Consider the following 21980-nt stretch of genomic DNA (forward strand, 5'->3'; position numbering starts at 1 on the left):
CAGACAAAAGTGATGATATAGGTCAACACCTGAAAGTTCTGCTCATCAGTGCAAAGAGGACCTGTTTAAGTCTATGAAATGTTTATAAAAAAATCAAGAAGGGGTGGATTTAAAGTAGTATCTATTACATGCAAACGAAGCGTAGTGGATCAAATATAAACAGCTCCTCCACCTACAGTGAAAAAATGTGCTTTTGCTATCAGCTGAGAAAAGAGTATCCAGCTAAATGACGATGTTCAATGACTGAAAGACTCTTTCAGCCTGAAAGGTGTGCTGAACACATGATACGCATGGATACCTGGTACAGTCTGTGGCAGAAACTACAAACATCAGCAGCTACAGAACAAGTGAAGGAGATCGTATTGGTCTTGTGGTGAAGAGAAGTGAAATTACAATTGTGAATCATCAGGTAGTGCATAATCATGCATTTCATAGCCATTTATACAGGTTGTTTGAGTCTGGCTGAGTGAAGACTATTAAAAAAAATAAGCTACAAGTGGGCCTAAAAATATATAAGTATATATATATATATATTGGTGATTGTGTTTTTGGGAAGTGCAACAAGTTGTAAACCCAATGCTGACTCAGTACAGTGTTAGCGAACCTTGACCTTTTCCTTATCAGCAGACATGAAATAACATTGGGAGTCAAGTTTCTGACTGCCTGCTTAATCTAGGTCTGATACATCTTATCTTTCAGTAGGGTTTTGTTCTTCACCAAAACCAGAATAGAAGAAATATGGGTCACTTTGTCGAATCGCAGCTAATCTTTTTTCCCTCTGCTGTTTGGTGCTAAACAGGTGGTGTAAATACTGCTGGCTATGGCAGCTTTATTTATCCACTGGAAGCTGCTGCTGCTTGAAATTAAAATAATGAGATAAGGTGAATCAAAGAATTACGATTCTATGCTGTAAAAATCCAAATTATGGGTGTACTCTATTTATCCAATATTGGAGGTATTACTGTTTTGTAAGTAGGGCTTTTCTGAGGGAATGTTTGCCTGTTATTATCAAGATGAAAACCTAATCATCTTCATTTTAAGTTGTTGTCGCAAAAGAAAGCCAAATATGTTGTGCACTTTTTAAATGGTTACCATCAAAGGGTGTTTTTAATGAACTCCTCAAAAAGCCTTAATGGTCTACTTACTTTATAATTACAATTAATAAGTTCTGCTATATTTTCCCAAAACGTCCCCTTGGCTAGAATATTGAAGTTTACAACATGAACTGAAGTATTGAGTCAATATCTGACCACATTTAGAGGCACACCGCTGCGGACCTGTCGTCAGCAACAGTCCAAATACTTTCACAGTTTGCTGGCAGATTACATTTAGTGATTATATCAGTATCAGAATGTCATCTTCAGGAAACTTTTGTAATAAGCTGCAATACAGTTGAAGGAACATTTTTAAATTAAGACATTAATATTTATCCGGTCATAATTTTTACTGGTAACCTGATTGTGATTTGTTCAGTTAAAAGACCTTCCAGAATGAGAGAGCAAATTATGGTCTCACTCTTGTATTCAAGCCTTGATTATCTAATCAATACCATGTTGAGAATTATGCAGCTGTCGGTGGGCTGTGAGCCCTGAGCCCCTCTGAGCGAGGCTACTGGAACACCTCAGTTCTCCCTCTGGATTGTCAGTAACTCTTGGTCCAGTTCTCGTTTCACTGCCTGACCACACTTCACATGAGGCATTAATAATGTATGAATCAGTGTGTGCTGCAGTGGCTACAGTCTCATGGGTTAAGCCTATAAAACCCGTGTCACGTAAATGTGGAACATTCTCCATGAAAACATCAGAAAAGTGGGATTACAGAATTTGTTATCTTGTTGTTTGAGTGAGACTTTTGATCGCATTAAGTGTTTCAATTCATGCAGGCAGATGAGGCCCATAAAGAATATGTGACCTTAAGATTGTGAAAGCAACTGCATGTGAAGGGTTAAACTGAGGTCCATTTTGGAGATATTTGTTTTGACTAAAGAAGTTTAACTTTGTTATTCTGATTTATTTCCCTAACCAAGTGATTTTATTCTAATTTTGTCATAACATGTTGTGTTTACAAGTGACTATGACAACCAGCCACATGGCGACCATGAAGGGGATGTCTTGTTGTTAAAATAATGTGTTTTAGATCTGACAATGTTGCTTTTCTAACTTAATCTTGATATTATTGCCCACACCCAACCACAAAGTGACAAAACTGTTTTAGCAAAGTCTTGTTGGGTTATTGACAGAACGTATAATGATCTGAATCTCGCCTCACACAAAGGCCCATGGCTGAAAGGGCAGCACCCACTTGCAGGTTTACATCTGCTGAAACTTCACCAGTGATTCGTCTCTATGAATATGAAATCATATTTTCCTTCTTACATTAAAGCTCATCAAATTCAAGATGAGCGAATATTTTTCATGACATGACGTCTCAGTGTTAACATTTCACAAGTTGATAAAATACTAGTTTATGACATTTGCGAATCATTGCATTTTGTTTTTATATTACATTTTACATAGTGTCCCATCTTTTTTGGAATTCGGGTTGCGCATCAGTTCTGCCATGCGGAGGTCAAGGAAGAGTCTGCGTGTTTTTATGCCCAACAAGTGAAGCAGGAGCAAGCTACAATATATATGAACATAAGAGGATAATGATTTTTATTAGTTTATCTGCTAAACAACTCCTTAAAGTGAACTGTGCAGATGAAAAATATGAACATCTCTCAAACTGGTATAAAAATTTTGCAGCTCAAGAATGAATCTGCGCCACCCTTAGAAACCTCAACAAAACTATGAGGACTGGAAACTCCTGCAGCCAAACCTGCAGATTGGGTTCAAGGATAAGAGATGAACACATGTAAAAGCACCGCCTCCTGTCCAATTACTTCTCTTGGAAGATGAAAAAATGAAATAGACATGAGAGTTTCTGTTGAACAGGCTTTTTTTTGTTTTTATGAGAGATAAATCAGACAAAGGGAATGTTTATGTTGCCTAAAACAGGGATTATATGTGGATTAATTAAAACGCTTGTAAAGTGTTTTAAAATGAATTAAAATCATTACACACCTTAATCATTTTGCTCAGCATTTCAGATCCTGGATGACAGAAAATGACATTTACAAAAATCCAACTGGCTGACTCACTTTTATCCTCTTTGTCTCTTTGGTGCAAAGAGCATTTGGAAATCTGACAGCATAGACTGAAAGTTACTCAATAAGTTTAACAATACATCTATCTTGCACTAATTTGATAATATACACAATAACTGATCAGATCTATTTGAGCTTTAAGGAAGTGGCAGTGATATTGATCAGATTATTAATTACCGTACACATTCACATAGTCGGCTGCTGGCCTTCTTTTTGTATTTTTCCTTTTTTGGGCCGTTTTCCGACCTGCTTTGGCTGCAACAGCTGCGTTGCTTTTCAGTCTGATAGATTTATAGATTGTGATTGGTCAACTGATGCCAACTCTACCCCTTCTACATGAACACACGCATATTCAGAGTGGAAAAATCCAGGTTGACTTATCAAGTTGATAAGTATAGCGAAATTTCCATTGTAAGGATTCATGAAACCAGATCACTCGAAACATACCTTGAATAAATTGAGCCTGCTTTGTAGTAGAGGCCCCTGCAGTTTGTGCAGCTCATAGTGCAACACAGCAGTATCCTGCTTTTACTAAAACTGCTTCAGAGTTTCTTTTTTAAGTAATATTTTATGATGCAAAGGTCTTCAAGTGGCTGTGGTGCTTTTCCTTTAAAGCTTTGCATTTGGCAAACTGGAGATGGTGGGTTTCAGCAGTATTTTCAGCTGCCAGATTCTATTACTCCCACACACTTAACCTTTTGGAGCCTTGATAAATATTTATGCTCTGCAGTGGTGCCAATACTTCTTAAGAGGAAATATGGTTGCTGTTAGGAAACATTTGCTCAGCTGGTGTGTATAAAATTTAAAATCTTTTTGTATTCTTCATTGGACTGGCGACCCGTCCAGGGTGTACCCCGCTTCTCGTCTAATGACAGCTGGGATAGGCACCAGCACCCTCGCAACCCTGAACTGGATTAAGTGAGTGTAGAAAATGAATGGATGGATGGATGTATTCTTCATCTTGATATGATGATGCACCAATAACTGATACTGCAGCTGTGGTGAACAAATGGACTTTTTAAAAGGTAGTTTACAAAATCTCAAGCTGTCAGAAAATTCAGTCTGTCATCCATCCATAAAGATAAACGGAATTTCTTGTGATTTGGAAATCTTGTCTGTTTTTGGTTTCCTTCTCTCATCGCCCTTTGCTGACGTTGTCTCTCAGACCGCAGTTTTACATCTATAATCTGAAACACTAACACTGTTCATCTACATAGTTTTTTTTAAGACTTTTAAGATCAGCTGATGAGTTTTGAATAAAGCACAACCTGAATTGAAGGAGAAATTTGCACCTTTTTAAAACAGTTTAGTAATTTGTTTGTTTTTACACTATTGTTTGTGATCACTAATGCTTTAATGATAAGTACTGAGTCAACATGGGGAGGGAAGGAGGCAGAGGCAAAGAGGGGTTTCCATATTTGCTGGTTTGCTTCACATACAGTACGTTTGTTCACAGAATTGACTGACAGAGACGCAGATGTGGAAGAAGAGCAGCTTTTCTGTTCTCGCAGGTGTCATTAAGAAAAGACGCGGGCACACAGAAAAGCCCGGGAGGCTCAAGAGAGCTCCAAGAATTCTTCACGCCTCAAAAAGCAGCAGAATCTAGCAGTGGGCTTCCTTCAGCTTGTTACAGTCAGAGACTTTAAATGGATCAGCTTAATTGCCACTGCTTCTCTCAGACCATCTGTGTGTGTGGGAGGGCATGTTAGAGAAGTAAGTGCATGTCTGCCTCAGTGTATGCTGTCTGTGTGTTTGACTTTAAGTAAACTAAGACAGAAGTGACAGAAAAGAATAAAAAAAAAAATCAATGGAATCAGTCATAAAATTGTTTATACAAGTTGTTACTCAGTCTCTTGTGTTTACTTGGGCTCATTTAACTTCTGCAGACTACACTGAGATGTGTGCCTAGACTACGATTATGGGGATTATCGAAAGTTTTCTGCCCCACTCATAAACAAAGGCACAATGCAACAATCAAAGTCACAGCTGGCTGATGTTAGCAAGATTCCTTTTTGGCTCCCTCCATGCGACCGCTTCCAAAACACCCCACCCTCAAGGGGTAGCTCAGTCTGTCCGATCAGGAGACCTTGTTCTGTAGAATGTGCACGTCTGCTCTGTGCTCCCTGGTGGCTACCGGGCTGAGCCTGCTGAGACCCGATCTGCTGTAATTTGCCAGGCCCATTACTCCCACAAATGTGATGGCTGTGAGCCCTGTGAGTGTGAAACAGTTGGTGGGATAAAGAGATAGACAGGGAGACAGAAAGAGAGCAGGGTTCCTCACTGTTGCTGCCATCTAACCATAGAATCTGAGAGTGTAGGATGGTTTGTGCTAATGGCACCAATTATGCACCAGAGAGCACTGCTGATGGACTGGTTCTATAGCAAAAGTGCTCTGGGATAAATAGCAACAGAGGAAGTCCTTTGTGTCCAAAAACTGCAAATATATATATATATATATAAGAGATGAGCCGCGTGGTGTTTTTCTTTCCTCACAGAAGTCTGTTGGTTACTCAGACATGTAGAGGTGTCTGGTTGGACCACAGTCACACAGGGATTTATGTATGTTAATTTCAGAAGGGCAATCCAAGCGAGACTAGGACCACTCAAATGCTCTCAATAAAACTGACTTCCCCTGGAGGTCTCAGAGGCGTTCAGAAGATTTGATTTGAAGTCTATAACCTAGAAACTAGTGGGTGTGAGGTTGAGTTGCCATGATACTCTCAGTCTCGCTGATCGTAAGATTTCCTCTTCTGTGTGATGATTCTATTGGAGGGAAAAGAAAGTATCTCAAATCATCATTCTGTTTTTTCATCCTCTTGACTAAATGTGCTCATTATGTGATGTTTATAATAACATTTTTGTTTATCCTCCCTTTTACATGTATGTATCACACGAGGGCACTTTTTGTATTAGAGCCCAGAAAAATCAACCTATTTCAACTGGTTGGACTGCACAGTTCTTCGTAATTTAACAGAGTTTCTGGCATATAAGAAGCACAAGGGTCATCCGGGAAACTCTTGATTGGTGTCAGGAGAAAACTGACTTATTTTCACCGAGGGCTGCTCAGCTACCCGAGTCTTTGCTCTGAAGCATTCAGTTTTTGCACACTGCAGAGTTCAACAACAAAACAACAAAGCTGACTTGTTCAGTCATGTGCACATACTGTTTTATTAAATCTGAAAAAGGAATAGAGTTCAGTCGACAGGAAAGTGGAAATGAGATCATTTAAATTCAAGAGATCTCTTGCCCAAAAACAATCCCACAGTCATGTATTGTCAATGTAAGCTGGCACAGCTACGCCTTTGATGCACAGATGGTGTATGTAAACTTTATCGTTCCACCTCCTGCTCTTCCTCCAGTGTAATTTCTCTCTCTCTCATCCCTCATGTCCCACATTCCTCCTTCCTCTCATCATCCTGTGCATCACTCAGTCGAAATCTCTCACTCCGCCATCAGCAAAGCTCCTTGCCTCACACACAAGTTTAATAAATGAAGCTCTGCAAAGTATGGTAGGAAAACTATGGCTGGGTAATTTTAAGTGATGGGACCCTCTGGTGACACAAACTTATGACCTCCTGCCTCTTTGAACGGTTCACTGAGCAGGACAGCAGAGAGACAACTGAGGTGACGACTTGGTTGGAAATTCTGCTTCAGAAAAACAACCAATCAAACAAACTCAGACTCTTAATTTAATGGGCTCCGCATTGCTGAATTCAAGTATGACCTCACATTTACAGACAAACAATGTTATCCAAAGTCCATGTGCAGTGAAAAATTAGAAATCAGAGCCCTGGTAATTCTTAGTGTTTGCTTTTGCTTGAAAATAATTCCAAATTTCCAGACTGTTGATGACAGAGGTGAAGTCAGCAGTGTCTTATTGTGTATTAATTTGTACAGTCAATATTGAATACCAAATCACATGGCTCTTCAGCGTATGTCTTACTAGTCTCTGTTTCACAAAGTTAATCCAACCATGTCAACAAAAATACAAATTTCTCGACCCGGTGACCCTCATCACAGCATCAAAGTTAATGGAGGTAACTGAGAATGCAATGACTGTACTACTCATTTTAATATGCTGCCAATATCTTTGAAAAAATTCAAACGTATATACATGAAACAGTAGCATTTTTGCTGTGGAGACAGTGGAGATGCTCTGACGTTAACCGCTACCATCAACACACCATCCCAGCTGTTGTTACAATTTAAATTGCTAAGCATTTGCAACACTACAGTGCAATAATTAATAAGTGCTTTACTGAGTGCTCTGACAGAAAGAGAACCCGATTGTACACAAGGTCAGAGGAAATTAAACTAATTCACCAGTGGCTGCATGAACCTGTTCAGATATTAGAGCCAAATGAATTATTTTTGCAAAACAAAACAAAACAAAAAGAACAGGTACAAAACAGCATGCAGACTTGTGTGAAAAATAGAGCAAGTGCATAATTAAGTAAAATTCATATAAAAAGAAAGATTTTGGGCCTTTATTTATATATTGTATGCATAAAATATGTCTGAATAGATGACAAAAGACAGAAGACAAAAGACAGATAGAATGAGCATAAAGCTTTTAATAAAAGCTTTAATTATTATAAAATTAATAAGATCATATATATAAATATTAAAAGAGTTTTAAAAAGTCCCTTTTAGGTATGGAATATTTTCCCCGATGGACTCAAGCTGTAAATGAATTAATAAATAAATGCTGTGACCTTCCAGCTCAGCGTTGCATGATGGATGCACTGGTACCTCTGAGAACTTCACGTGAATTGAAGAATTATTTGAGAACAAATCTTTGGGAGCAACAAAGATTTGCTGGCTGATAAGCACCTCAATTTCCATTTTGAATTCCATCTTTTTTATTCTCTCAGCTGCAGCCGTGATTCACCGTAAAGGACCACAGATCAACTTTCTCATTTCAACGCATCAGCATTCCTGAGGTGTTTTTCTTTTGCCATTTATGGGTGAATACAGTGGCTGTATAGAGGGCATGATACATGGCCGATCCACGAGCACACATTTCCACGTGGACTGTGATGCTCTAAAATCGTTCTCATATTCAAAACCTCATCCAGATAATTATTGACAGGACCACTACACAAAGTTAATCTATTGGAGTGATGACCCATTTCGAAAATGTCAGATCAAGGAAAAAGTTTGAAATGACAATAGTTTAAGAAAAGGAGAAGCTGAGGTGAAATAGTGATGTAATGCTCCTTATTCCTGACTCCACCCTCAGAGAAGTTAGACTTTTCAAACATGAGCGTACCAAACACAACTCTGTGCAACAGCAGGGGACCAATGATCCCAGACATTTACTACAACATATGACATTAAATGAGATCATTTCAATTTTTAATCATTTGCACATAAACACACAGGTCCAGAGAGCGAAACACTATAAATAAATAAACACTAAGTATTTTTAAATTACTGTTGTTTACACAGTAATTTAAATTACTGCACCCTTACCTGTCAAATATCTAAATTGAATTGCTTTGTGATACTGATGACTCAGTGGTATGAATCCCTTGAAATTGTTCATGTATTATTTTTGTCTAAATTAGTTATTAACGAAACAAACCATTATTACTCAGTGTGTAGAATAACACTTGCTTATGCTAGTCTTCGAATCTGAAATGAAAAACCCAGATTTTCTTTATGTTTTCCAGATTTTAAAATTGCAAGATAAGTTAAAAACACTGAGATATTACAGCTAAGATGTCTAAAACCATAACAATAAGGTCCATTAGAGGTCTGGAGTTCTCAAAGCTCAAGCAGAGAATTTCAAAGCTCCTTTTCTTGTCAACCATCAGAGATGTTGGAGGCATTTCTAAAATTGGTTGGTCTAGTACATCATCTCAGCAATTTGCATTTGTGTGGATGAAATGACAAGAAAAGCACCCTGTGGCATCAGAAGATGTCAGTCTGACACCTGTACTGGTAGATGAGTCACATATGGGAACTTTTGACCTATCTTGATAACCAGCAGTTTAGGAAAGTGTTCAGAGCTCTTCGTTTTTTGAACATTTTAAAGTAGTAGATTTCATCTGAAGTGGATAATAACAAGAATCTAATTTGGTCCAGTTCTGCCACTGATTCTGTGCTTTCTCTCTAGCTTGACATGGATCATAGAGACACTACATAATATTCAAAAGAAGTCATAAAGGATAAAGGAAAATAGTAAATGACCTTCTCTTTCATTGTGAACTCATACAGACCCCAAATGACAGAAGAAAAATTCAAGACAAACCTGAATAAATGAGTGGAGAAAGACAATGACAGCAGATGCTCCCACAAAAGTGCACTACATGAAACAATTAAGCGATTAACGGTCAATCAGGCTCTCTGGCATGCATCAAAGAACTGAACGGGCCCACTTCATACTGATTTTGTATCGAGATGGTCAGGGGAAAGATTTAAGTGCCTTTGAGAGAGGGTTCACTGTTGGGGCCCAGATGGCAGGAGCTTGACTCACAATGACTGCTCTATGACTAAAGTGACATCTGCTTTTAGACAGATGGGAAAAACATTGGTAAATAGGGCTGTAATTTGTGGTGGAAAGTGCACATTTAGACTATGAAGCTTGTGCATTAGTGTGATATAAGAGAAGAACCAGAGGAGCAACTCCTCGAGTAACTGAAAACATGAAGCATTACAGTAGGCTTGTAGTGCATAAATATCCCAGTACAAAGAAATTTGAGCATTTAGTGATGCAAAAGCCATAGATATTTGTCTACAGAAATGTAGACATGTAGATAAGTGGGTGAGTGCCTGTGTGCTGTATATAAAGGGAACAAGCCCACATGCCTGGCCCCTACAGTCGGAGAATTTGGTGCAATCGGGCATCTTGCTGGCATGCTTTCAGTCCATTTGATACCTTATCCTGGCTTTAAACTACAGGATTTTTTGACCAATTTAAGCCATCCCATTGAATCCCCTGAACTCAGCTGATGCTGATGTTCATCCTAGAAAATCTCATGAAGGGCTAACAGATAGAATCTTAACATTTGGATGCACATGAATGATAATCAAATTGTTCAAATCGACAATCAAATTTGGTTCAGAGTTAAAATATTTTTTCTCTCAGATTTGATTGTTTATCCCTTTTCAAAAGGGGGTATTTTGTAATTTTGTCATTTCAATACATATACTATACAGAGTAACGATTAACTCTAAAGTGAATTTTTCTTAAAATTAACTCGTCACCAATGTTATGAGTTGAGATTTGGCATTTTGGATTATGCAGCTGTTAATCACTGCTGTTTGTTATATATCTCACACTGTAAGGAGTGATGAGATGCTTCTCACTGAAATCAGCAAACTTTAGGGAAATATAACTTATGACACACATCTCTGTCACATCATACTTCCAAAACCTAAACATGACAGGTAGGGGAATCTGATTTTTCAAAAAACACATTTCACTCATGGTGTCAAGGCTAAAAAACGTCCCTTTGGATGTTACATTATTGTTTTATGTGAAAATGACAACGCTGAACACCAATCTGCTTTTACAGATTAGTGGAGTTTTGCTAGCAACATTTTTTTTAGTCCTAAAGGCAAACATTTACAAATTACTTTGAACCAATGTTTAAACCAACATTCAAAATTTCACCTGTAGTTGTCACTGAAGAAAAGATGGTTTGTGTTTATTGTAATTCTCTCAAACATTTTCTTGTTTAACCCAAATAAAGTTACTGTAGAATGTGCCATTATTTTGCAGTCCTGTAGTGTGTGCATGTTCGAGATAAGAGAGAAGACCTTCTGTGATGTTTGTCCTTGCACGTGTGGTGCAACCCAATTTTAAAATCTGTTAGTAGTGTAAAAACTCCTGTAGTCTGAGTCTGATATTGAATGGAAAGATAACTGAAAATCAATATAAAGTTATCTGGGATCATTAACTTTTTCTTTTCAGGACAGTTCTAGCTTGATATGAGGGATTTTTTTCAGACTGACCAGGTCCACATCGCTTGGGCCTAAAGGTTTACTTAGTTTGAGAATTATATGAATCATATGCTTTGTGATTCACTGTGGTGGGTTCAGAGCAAACATGAAGAAAATATGCACCTCAGTGTCCTCGGGTAAATTCAACCACTAGTCTTTTTTAAGCATTTTGCAGCACTAAATTTCAGTTCTGGGTCAGTGGTTATCTCCATAGTTACCATTTGTCACCTTTATTTGCACCATTTACAGTGAGCTGTACTTGTCACATAATATTGATTGGAGATTGTTTTTTCTTTTTTTGGAATATCTCAAAACTTCAAATATCTGGTCGATTTAATAAGATTGAGCCTCCTTGAAAATTTGCTCAGATCATTTTCAACCGGTTAAGCAGCAAATAGCCTCAGCAAGTATCGATGTGACCAAGCATCAGTGAAAATTTACTCCACTAACTTCTGCGAGTTAGTTGTGATGTGATTGAATATGAGAGAACGTGTTTCCAGTATTTGTAACAGACAGATAGCTAAATGTAGATTTTTGTTTAGTCACTGAGCACACTGAGGGCAGAGTTAAGGTACCTATATTTTTAGCTAACTTTAAAATTCTATTAGAGTGCTTTTGTGTGTTAATTCCCTACTATATAGCACAGCACATGTTGGCCCAACACAAATAATTGTGTGCCTTCATGGTGTTATTACTGTTTAAGAGACTTGTTCAAAAGTCCTTAGATGTTCCCAGGGGAATAAAAGGGAGAAACAGAGAATGCTTGCTTTTGTGCCCTGTGTTCTTGGTTTGGAGAATTAAATTTAGCTGTCTCTCCTGTCACACAAGCAAGCACAATTAGATTTATTTTCACCTGCTTATTGCACATACAGCAAAGAAGGCCTGAGTAAAGGGTAAGTTGTTTTAGTTCTCGGAAATTAGATGAGGAGTACACAGTCGGAAACTGTCTTCCACTGGCAAATTTGTGAGAGCTGCATTTCCTTGTGACAAGCTGACAGACAGGAATGGATGTTCTAAAGGGAGTGTAAGATGCAGTGGAGCATTCCCATCCACTACATCATAGGATACTCCTGTCATGTTAAAATCGGATATAGAGTTGAATCACAGACATGTGGAGAAGAAAGATACAGATTCATGAAACATTGTTAAAAAGTCTAAGAGTTTTAGAAAAGGTAAATGAAAGGCAGACTTACTCTCTAATGGAAGCTTGTGGCTGTTTGAGTTTCTGCTCTTTATATATGCGAGTTTCGACCACGTGTGGGCAGAGCTAAACATGGAGGCCCGTGGAGGATTAAGTGTACGCTCAGATAAAATGTAACTTTTTCTTCAAATCTCACCAACAGGCTACGGAGGCGTTCAGTTGCTCAGAATCAGGGAATCGATGCTGTGGGCAGGCAAAGGGAGGGATCGGTGCACAGAGGAGAGGAGGACGTTTCGCTTTTGTATCGCTCACAGAGCGTTCTTGGCAGCTTGTCATCCTTTGTGACTGATAATGTGTCTCAACCCTGGAGCACCAGAAAAAGCTGACTCTTTTACCTGCGTGGGTAGACTTCCATCGCCTCCTTTCCCCATATCTGAGATCATTTCTGTCTTCTGTTATTTTAGTGAATTCTCTTGTCCCTATAAAGAAAGGAAAGATGGAACAGCTAACAGAAATTGCATGGCTTCTTATACTTTAGGGCAGCAGACATTATGTTGCTGCAGCAACAGCTACATTGTGTTACCAATCTCTCGATAAATGTCTGTCAAGCCAGACTTTTGCCAGCGTCACTCCGCCACAGTGGGAGATGAATCTGAAAGACCACAAACAGAATCCACACACAATTCCAGGAGTAATGGAGCTGTCACTGGCTAAATATGACCCCATAGTAAACCCCCAGGGGCAATGATATGGTCGCCATTCCTCCAATGGGAGGGGGGCCTGCAGCAGACTGAGGAGGGGGGGCACATCTGATGATAACAGTCATCTTCAGGGATGAGGAAAAATAGAGGTTATTATGTCAGTGTAACCCCACGGGATAACTATGTTTTTATGTATGTGCTACATTTGAAGCTATAGTGAGAATCCCTGCTGAGAGAGCAACGGGAAAGGATGCTGGTGGGATGCTTAAATGATTGTTGATGCTTGGCTGGATCTGATGAAGCCTGCCTCTAGGCGAAATAAGAAATATTAGGTTCTCCTTATCCTGCAAACCAGCTAAATTACAGACTGCGATGGAAACATTCTCACATATTAGTAGTCCGAGTTAGTGGTACCTCACAATGTAGGTTACTTCCTCTTTGGCTCGCATGCATTTCTAAGACGTAATGAAACGTACCCTAGGAATCAAAGCGTGATGCACGGCAAGGCAATCTTGCATCCAATCTCGAGTCTCAGCTCCAGTTGCCTGTGCGGTCTCTGGAGGGTGAGGCATGCTACCTCTCCCTGCCTCTCTCTGCTCTCCATCCATGGCGCTTCTCCAGCTCTGAGTCCACTTTGGCTCAGGACACCGGCGGCAGCGCTCTTTCCCTCCGCACACAAACACACATTCACACACACTTTTGCAATTGCAGCTTGCAGCACCGGACCGGCAAGAGAAATATTCTATCTAATCTGGAGCGTTTATGGTAAGCCAGCATTGCTTTTTTCTTTCTTTCTTTTCCCATTCTTTCGCTGTTGTGCCGTTTACGCTTAGAGAAAAAGTGACACGCTACAGATGACAGGGAGGATGTGACCAGAAAAAAACACTAAAAACACCAACAATTGATGCATTCATTGTCTGAAAGCGTGTCCGTGCTACTCGATGATGACTTTACTTATTACTTTATCTACTGCAGTTTATCTGAATTCTCCATGACTCATTCACACACGCTCAGTATTTTTTATTATTAATATTTTATTACTCAAATTGAGTTTTTCAATTTTTAATGGTACCATCATATCGCTTTCGTTGTGTTTTCATGTGCAAATTTAGGCTTTTCATCACTTTTACGGTCACTCAAACACTTGTGGACTCGTATTAACTCTAAATGAATCCCTGTGTTTATATATTATTTTAGCCCACTCAAACTAAGCAACATGCACTGCCCATCATTTCATTTTTCACTTTTTTTCATTCCAGTAGGCTACACAGTGAGAACAACCTACAGTCAGCAGCCTATACAGGCAATCCTGTCTTGATCATTGCTGAGATGAGCGCTGACCTTTTTCTCCATTTTCTCCACCTTCTCCCTCAGTACCTTTTCTGTGTGTGTGTGTTTCTCATCGAAGTGATCATGTTGGACAAGATTCATCTTCTCTCCTATCACAGGAGCTCTTTTGTAGCCCGGGGTCACATGCATCTTGTTTGCTGCAGTGCTCTGCTCTGCCTCCAGTCCGTGTTTGTGGTTCTGGTTAAGACAGTGAGAGAAGGGGGGGACAACAAAGACGAACTCCTCTTGGTGCTAACCACTCTGTGTACTCCAGGATTGATAATCTGCCTTTGTCAATAAACAGCTTCCCTCAGAGGATCTGGGAACTTACTGAGGCACATTAATAGAGAAATCTTTGGCACTGTCACATCCCTCAATCACCTGCATCCAAAATCCCTTAGTCCCACCCTAATCACTAACTTCTAACCTCATTTGTTGCTTTTATTTTCCACAGAGGCAATTACCTTTCTCACACCATGCGCCAACACTCCTGCTGCCGGCTGTGTTATCTCAGCAGTGGCAGTCCCTCTGCTCACTGAATTTACAACTCAAACCTGCCCAAGGAACGTGCACCACACAGCATAATCTTTAGCTGATCCTGTCCCTGAGGCTTTTATCCCTTGTAAGAACTGTTATTGTATGAGGGATACAAAAGCTGAGACCATATGAAGCCTGCAGTCCCCATCCAGCTGCCGGCAGACTGGCTATTATTCTTGATGCAAGTCCTGATGCGCGAGGAGTTATAAGCCAGGGATGCAAGAAGACTTGCAAATCAAATTGCCTAAATCTATTGAAGCATCTGTCTTCATTCTCCAGAGGGCAGCAGGGTGTGGGGCAGAGGGTCTCTTAGGCTGATCATGACTAGAAAAGAAAAGAAAACCTGTCGTTAAGGAATTATATGATGTGCCTTGGTCAGCCAGCTGTGCAGTTTGAGTGGGGTATGGATGGCAGGACGGTCAAAATGACAGTTTTTTAAGTGTCAGAGATGGTAAGAAGCTTCTTATTATCTGTAGTCATTCAGTTGTTCTGCATTTTCTTCTGTCTCTTTGAATAACATTAATCAGAGAAGTAGCTCTTAAGTTGTTTTGAGACAAGTGACAAACAGTACAGTTTCCCTGTTCTTATCATGCTGTCTGCAACTACCAGTCTGAGAAACAAAGTTTCTCCCCCTGATGAGTTCATTTTGCATTTGCCGTTTTTGGCCATTCTCAAACAGAATGGCTCATGATGTCAGCTTGATTTCTTTTTCCTTCACCCACAGAGTAAACGTCTTTGGTTTAGCGCTGTTTGTGATTAATGGAACATCAAAAGCTCAGCATGATACATTCCTGAGGATATGAGTCTGCCAGGGACACATAAACATCATTAATGAAGAAGAGGCCGACTGGAGAGTGAGATAGGCAGAAAGAAAGAGAGAGAGAGGAGGCAAATGGGGAAGGCAGCATTTATTTTTGTCAGTAATATGATGTATATTCACCTGTGGTTTTGATGATGATTGGCTCTGCAAAGCCACTTTGTGTGATGAAGAGAAAGTTGCACCCAGGGATCTTGTATGATTATCTACCATAAATTTGGTGCATATAGGGACATATGGGTGGCAGCACTTTTTAATTTTTTTTTGTCCAACTCCATTTGGAAAATCACATCTCCCTTTGCTCTTTCATGCCCAGTGGCAAAGAACTCGGAAGCGTACAAAGGAAACTTCTCTCTTCGTGAAGCTATATTTATCTGAATATGTAGCTCTCTACTGGGCTTAGAGGCTTAATTACCCAGAAGAGGGGGAAGCAAAAATTAAATGCAATTATGCAACAGTGTGCAGAGTATCCCGAATACTGGAGCTGTTGTCGATAGAGAGATCACTGCTTCCATTTCCCTGTGAAGGTCTGACCTTTGTGTCGTACTTTTTCTGAGGAAAAAAAGGAGGAATTTTTCAGGAAACAAATCCTGAACCTTTGAACTGTTTATTCAAAGCATTTAAGCGGATTTATTTTTAAGAAACACTTCATATGTGTGATTGAGAAATAGTTTGACTTTTTGGTAAATACTCCACTTAGCTTTAGTGCTGAGAGGTTTGAGTCCTTTTTTTTCTTTCTGTGACATATATTACACCAGCCAGTATGTGTTAATAGCCTGTTTCATATTCACTGATATAAGAGTGACGTCTGTCTTCTCTCTTAACTCTTTTTCTGTGCTTAAGAAGAACGTGCTACTGAGGTTTCCATTCCATTCCTCGACTGGCAGGGATAATCTCGGCAGGAAATGTTAGACATGTACTTGACCTTCTTCTGCCTAAGTGCCCTTGAGCAATATTACTAACTGCTCTAGTGATAGCTGCTCAGAAGACTATCAGTAGAAACCTGCAGGCACAAATGTGTGGAAGCTGCACATGCATGAAGCTGAAAAAAAAGCATAAATGAAATCTCATTTTGTGTGTCTCTCTGTGCCTCCCCGGTGGCCTCAGCGTGAAGGATGTAGAGCCAGAGGTGGGGGCAGGATGGAGTGCTCCTGGAAGACAGTGTTGCTGCTGGTATGTGCATCTCTTGGGGTCCAGTACACGGCCATCCGGACCCTGAGGGACTCGCTCTCTGGACCCTGTCAGGGAGCCTACCGATGCCGGAGCAGACACCGTGCAGGTACAACTTTTAGGCAAATTAAGATTGTCCCACATTCTGTATCACATCTTAAAATGTGTAGCTATGTGGTGCTCTTTTTTAAAGCACAAAGGGACATTAATAACTTAAATGAGGTCAATCACCAACACGCAAACGCAGATATATTCTCAATACTTGATTGGTAAAATTATTCATATTTCATCACTTTGGAAGAAAAACATTAAAGGCAGAAATAATCAGGCTGCATCATCACTGCTATTACTGATACAAAAGTAAAAGAAAAGTGGAGCATTAAATGAGGGAATTCCCTGTAAGTGGAGAGGAGAGAAAATTAAATATATGATTCTTTTTGCAATCATCCTCCAATTTATCTCCATTAATCCCCTCTCAATGCACAGATGTAGCTTCCCAGCGACAGGCTCCTGTGTGCTAAAGTAACAACCTTTTTGCAATCAACTCCTCATCAGCAGTAATTACACATTAGCAATTTGCACTATATTTAGAGATCCACCATTTCATAACCGCACTTAGAAACCAACAGCAGACAAGCAACTTACTCATGCATGGCTACCATCTAAATTATTTCCATTTTATTGACTTTATTGGCTTGATACAGGATTTTCCCAACAGAATATACACACGCACACACACATAGATGCACACATCCATATATATAGATAGATAGATAGATAGATAGATAGATAGATAGATAGATAGATAGATAGATAGATAGATAGATAGATAGATAGATAGATAGATAGATAGATAGATAGATAGATAGATAGATAGATAGATAGATAGATAGATAGATAGATAGATAGATAGATAGATAGATAGATAGATAGATAGATAGATAGTGTGCTTTCTTTTTCATGACTGTAAATCTGATTTTATCAGAGCTCAAAATAACAACAACAACATTGTATGGAATGAGCGGTCTAAAAATGTTGTCACTTTTTATGAGAAAGTGATGTGAATGTCATAGTAATGCTGACAGCACACAAAAGATCATTTTGCTTTTCTTTTCTTAAGATTCCAGATCGGCAGCCTTGTGTGATGACAGCTGGGTGCAGATCGAGTCACCTCGGAGGCACATCCTTCTGTTTGCCACCACACGCAGTGGTTCGTCCTTCACTGGGCAACTCCTCAACCAGCATCCCGGGATCTTCTATGTGTTTGAGCCGCTCTACCATGTCCAGCAGGCTTTCACCAACTCCAGCAGCAGGCTGCGTCGCACCTTGGATCGCCGGGCCCTGCTGGGAGCATACAGGGACCTCCTCCTCAATCTGTACACTTGTGACCTTCACTTTATGGAAAATTATATTCGCCCCGAGCCTCAGGATCACATCACAAGCTCCTTTTTCCGACGGAGCTCCAGTCATGCCCTTTGTTCTCCTCCCGTGTGCTTAGAAGTGGTGGATAATATGGCCTCTGATTCACCTGATGAAGTCTGGTGTCCGAAGAAGTGTGGGGCGCTGAACCTTACTTTAGCCTCTATGTCATGTCTGTCTAAAGAACATGTTGCCATAAAGTCTGTGCGGATTCCTGAGGTTGGTGACCTGCGCACTCTGACAGAAGATCCCCGTTTGGACCTGAAGATCATCCACCTTGTGAGAGACCCCAGAGCCATCCTGGCCTCACGTATGATAGCATTTTCTGATCAGTTTCGAGCTTGGAAAATATGGAATGCCACTGGAAGGCAGCCTCGATACGTTGACCTGTCACAGATCACCAGCACCTGTAAGGACATGGCAGCCTCTGCAGAAACAGGTCTGCAGAAGCCGGCATGGCTGCACAAACGCTACCTGCTGGTACGGTATGAAGATTTGGCTTTTAGCCCACGGGCCAAAGCGAGTGAAATCTACAGGTTTGTGGGGCTGGAGATGGCTGACAGGGTGAGTACGTGGATTGCAAAGAATACCAATAGTAACATGTCAGCTCCATCCGAGTGGAATTACAGATACTCCACCACCAGAGACTCTAGAGTGACAGCAGAAAACTGGAGGCTTCGTCTTGGCTTTGACATTGTGAGGACGGTTCAGAATCTGTGTAATGACACTCTGGCTCTGCTGGGATACAGGCAGGTTCACTCTGCAGCTGAACTCCGAAACTTGTCACATAGTTTAGTAGAGGAGAGGACATTTCAGTCTGTCACATGATCATTTTGATAATGGTTAATAAAATGTCTTTTTATTTATCAATGCACTGAAATTGACTTTTCTGTACGTATAGATGCTTAGAAAATAATTGTAACTTGTCATTGATTTGATATCATTGCTAGGTGTTGTTATAGATATCAAAAGTACCAAATGTTGTGTGTGATGCTGAGAAACATTATGACGCAAGATACAGTATTACAAATATAGTACTCTTGTAGGAAGGACCTCCCTAACATAGACCAAGTTATGACCCCGACCAAAGACTAATGGGACACAAAGGACTCATTAGTAACACTTTAAGAGGTTGAAGTTAAAATCAGGTCCAGGAAAACTCAAGAAGTTCAAGTAACATCTTTGCCCTAAATTAAAACTGTAAAAATGCCTGATTGGTGGATCTGCTTATCTAATCTCACAACAGTGAATAAGGGTTTTGAAATGGCTTGCAACATGACCAACACTAAGGATAGGAGGAAAAGTGTGGTCCACATCACGTCAGCAGTCAGCAGTTGCAAAGGTGCGTTATCTTGTTAAATATTAAGTGTATTGTGCTAAGATTTCAGAGTTCTGGTACAGAGGAAGATTGCTAGATTAACTAACTAGCTTTGCTAGACTTAGCTAACCTTTCCCTTAGGTTCTTATGCACCAAACTGATGTCTAAAACCACTGGTGATGAAAAAATCTCCTTCATACGTCTCCTTATGTCTTGAGCACCTGGAGGGAAAAAATTTCACCATGAACACACTGTTGACATTTACCTCCCATCTAGGACATATAGTCTGTCTGTACATGAGGACAATATTTGCAGTGCAGAAGGAAGCAGTAGCTATGCATTATTCAGCAAAGGAAACCATACGGTTGCAAAGATACAAAATGTTATGACAGCAATGCTTGCATAAAGTCAGCTAATTTTTATTCCGGTTTTTACTCTACGGTTTAGTTCTAGCTCAATTTAAAGTGTCAAAACCTGCGTTTCAGTTTAACCACATCATATTGACTCTTTTGTACTTTTGTTAGATATTTAACCGTAACGGACCAAAAAATCAAAAAATTTAAGTGTACAGTTAATTTATTATGCTGAGCAGCCAATCAGTGACAATCTCGCTGACAGACAACATAATTGATCAGCTGAAAAAAAACATAGTACAACAGCATCAACTGCGTGTTGTACACCAAAAAGACAAGACAGATGTTCACCAGTGCTCCCAATGTCCACAACCCTTGGAGCATTGATGTTCCTCCTTAAGAAAGACACATTAATTGGTTTGGTGTATATGAGCCCCAGTTCTTCTTTCCTATGTGCGTCCTTTCTGATGTGCTGATAAAGTGCTTGCCCCCAGTTAAGTGTTCATAGTGCTGAAAGTTTTTTTCTTGGATGCTAAGATCTGGATCTAAGTTCTGGAGACAAATTACTAGCATTTTTTATTTCTATTTATTCATTTATTTACTTATTTTAAACAATATCTGTGATGATACTGTCCAGGTCTCCCACAGCTTCTTCTCCTGCATTAATTTTCTTTGGCTGCATGTGAAGTTGTAACTGCTGTTAAAGGTCACAAGAATTTCACTTAAATGAGTCAAGTTGTCTGTTGTATTCAAAGGGGCAGGATTTGTTGTTTGTGATGGTCTCGACTGGACTTGAAAACACTCTTAGAACATGTTTTTTAGACCGAAACCCACAAACACTGTTTCTTTGGGACCAGTTTTTGGATCAGGGTTTCCAGGTCTGCAGCTTTTGTGCGGACAATGGCTGCTTTTTAAATGTTGTGCTGGAAGAACATTTTGTACATTAGTTGTGTTGACCAGTTTTGCACACAATTATATGAATATTCATAAATAAGAAACCATATTGATTGATAAAAGAGTGTGGCACATACACACATGTAACACGATGTGATGCTCTCTGCTGCCCAATACCAGACTGATGCGGTTATTTGAGGCAAATTTTGATTTAACGTGCTGGTTCTGTTACGCAAACCTGGAAATTTCATTTATGGCCAACAGGAATCTGAAGTTGTCCAACACAGCAATACAGTGAACCTTAATGGTAGGAAGTTACTGTGCTGTGTTTTGGTTTTATTTATCTTTTAGTTTTCAATTGCTGTGCAAATTACTAAACATCACCTTAAATTGATCTGTGATCTGAAAGGCTGTGTTTCAGGTCCAGGTCCATGGACGGGTCCACTAAATGGTGAAGAAGACATATCATGGATCATTTTAGAGTAAATCACTCATACACTGATCATCCTAAAACAAGGCATTACAAAAGAAGAGAAAAAAAGAAAATAGACTTTAGTCCTTACTTTTGAAGTATCTCCAATGCCTCTTGGTAGCTCTGTTTTCAGGATGTCAGGAATGTGTGAATAGATTTGTTGAATCTTTACTGTGAATATAGCAACTTACTGTTAGTGTGCAAATGTTATGTACTGGACATAAGATTTTTGTCTGTGTGATTATACTGTTAATATTTTTTTAGTTTTCTAAGAATAAATTATGACATGTTACAAATACAGAAACCAATAGTTTGATGTGTTTAACTTAATCCTGTGAATAAAGTGTATAAGTGCCTGATTTTTTGAGCTGAAAGCAGAGAATGATGCAAGTGTGTGGTCTTTTATCTTGTAATCCCTCTATATTTAGAACGTCTTCTTGTGTAATTTCAATCCTGCTGATGTGTCTGTGGTAACAGATTTTTTTTTCTCAAGAGAACACATAATGCTCACAGTTAGTTTATTTTTTTTAACTTTGAACATAACTGAAATAATATCAGTATCATTCAGTCTGTGTCTGCTGAGTAGTTAGAGATTAGACAGCTCCAGGTTAAATTTGAAACCGGTTTTCATGTCTAAACAGAGAAAGGATGTGTGCCATCTCCAGGCACCAGCTCATTTATTTCCATGTGGAGCTGCTCTCCTGAGATAAACGCTGTAAGTACTTTCTGAGGAA

General features: G+C 39.6%; 1 protein-coding gene across 2 annotated transcripts; it reads left to right on the forward strand.

The window, feature by feature from the left end:
• The first annotated feature begins 13544 nt into the window (after positions 1-13544).
• Positions 13545-21361, forward strand: LOC140306569 (carbohydrate sulfotransferase 1). 2 transcript variants are annotated; one of them, XM_072385175.1, is made up of 3 exons: positions 13545-13702; positions 16728-16899; positions 17911-21361. In XM_072385175.1, exons 1-3 carry the CDS (start codon positions 13700-13702, stop codon positions 19035-19037), a joined length of 1302 nt encoding a protein of 433 aa, XP_072241276.1. In that variant the 5' UTR covers positions 13545-13699; the 3' UTR covers positions 19038-21361. The 2 variants fall into 2 exon arrangements, with proteins under 2 accessions (XP_072241276.1, XP_072241275.1); XM_072385174.1 differs by lacking the exon at positions 13545-13702 and having other exon boundaries at positions 16570-16899.
• Positions 21362-21980: the final 619 nt, after the last annotated feature.

The sequence above is a fragment of the Leuresthes tenuis genome, unplaced genomic scaffold (assembly GCF_036924035.1).
Source record: "Leuresthes tenuis unplaced genomic scaffold, fLeuTen1.0.hap1 SCAF_5, whole genome shotgun sequence".
Classification (NCBI taxonomy): Eukaryota; Metazoa; Chordata; class Actinopteri; order Atheriniformes; family Atherinopsidae; genus Leuresthes; species Leuresthes tenuis.

Bases quoted from the DNA above. Each gene is read 5' to 3' on its own strand.
- LOC140306569 (XM_072385174.1), top strand. From the start codon at position 16,680: ATGAAATCTCATTTTGTGTGTCTCTCTGTGCCTCCCCGGTGGCCTCAG. The intron at 16,900-17,910 runs GTACAACTTTTA...TCTTTTCTTAAG, and splicing joins CCGGAGCAGACACCGTGCAG to ATTCCAGATCGGCAGCCTTG.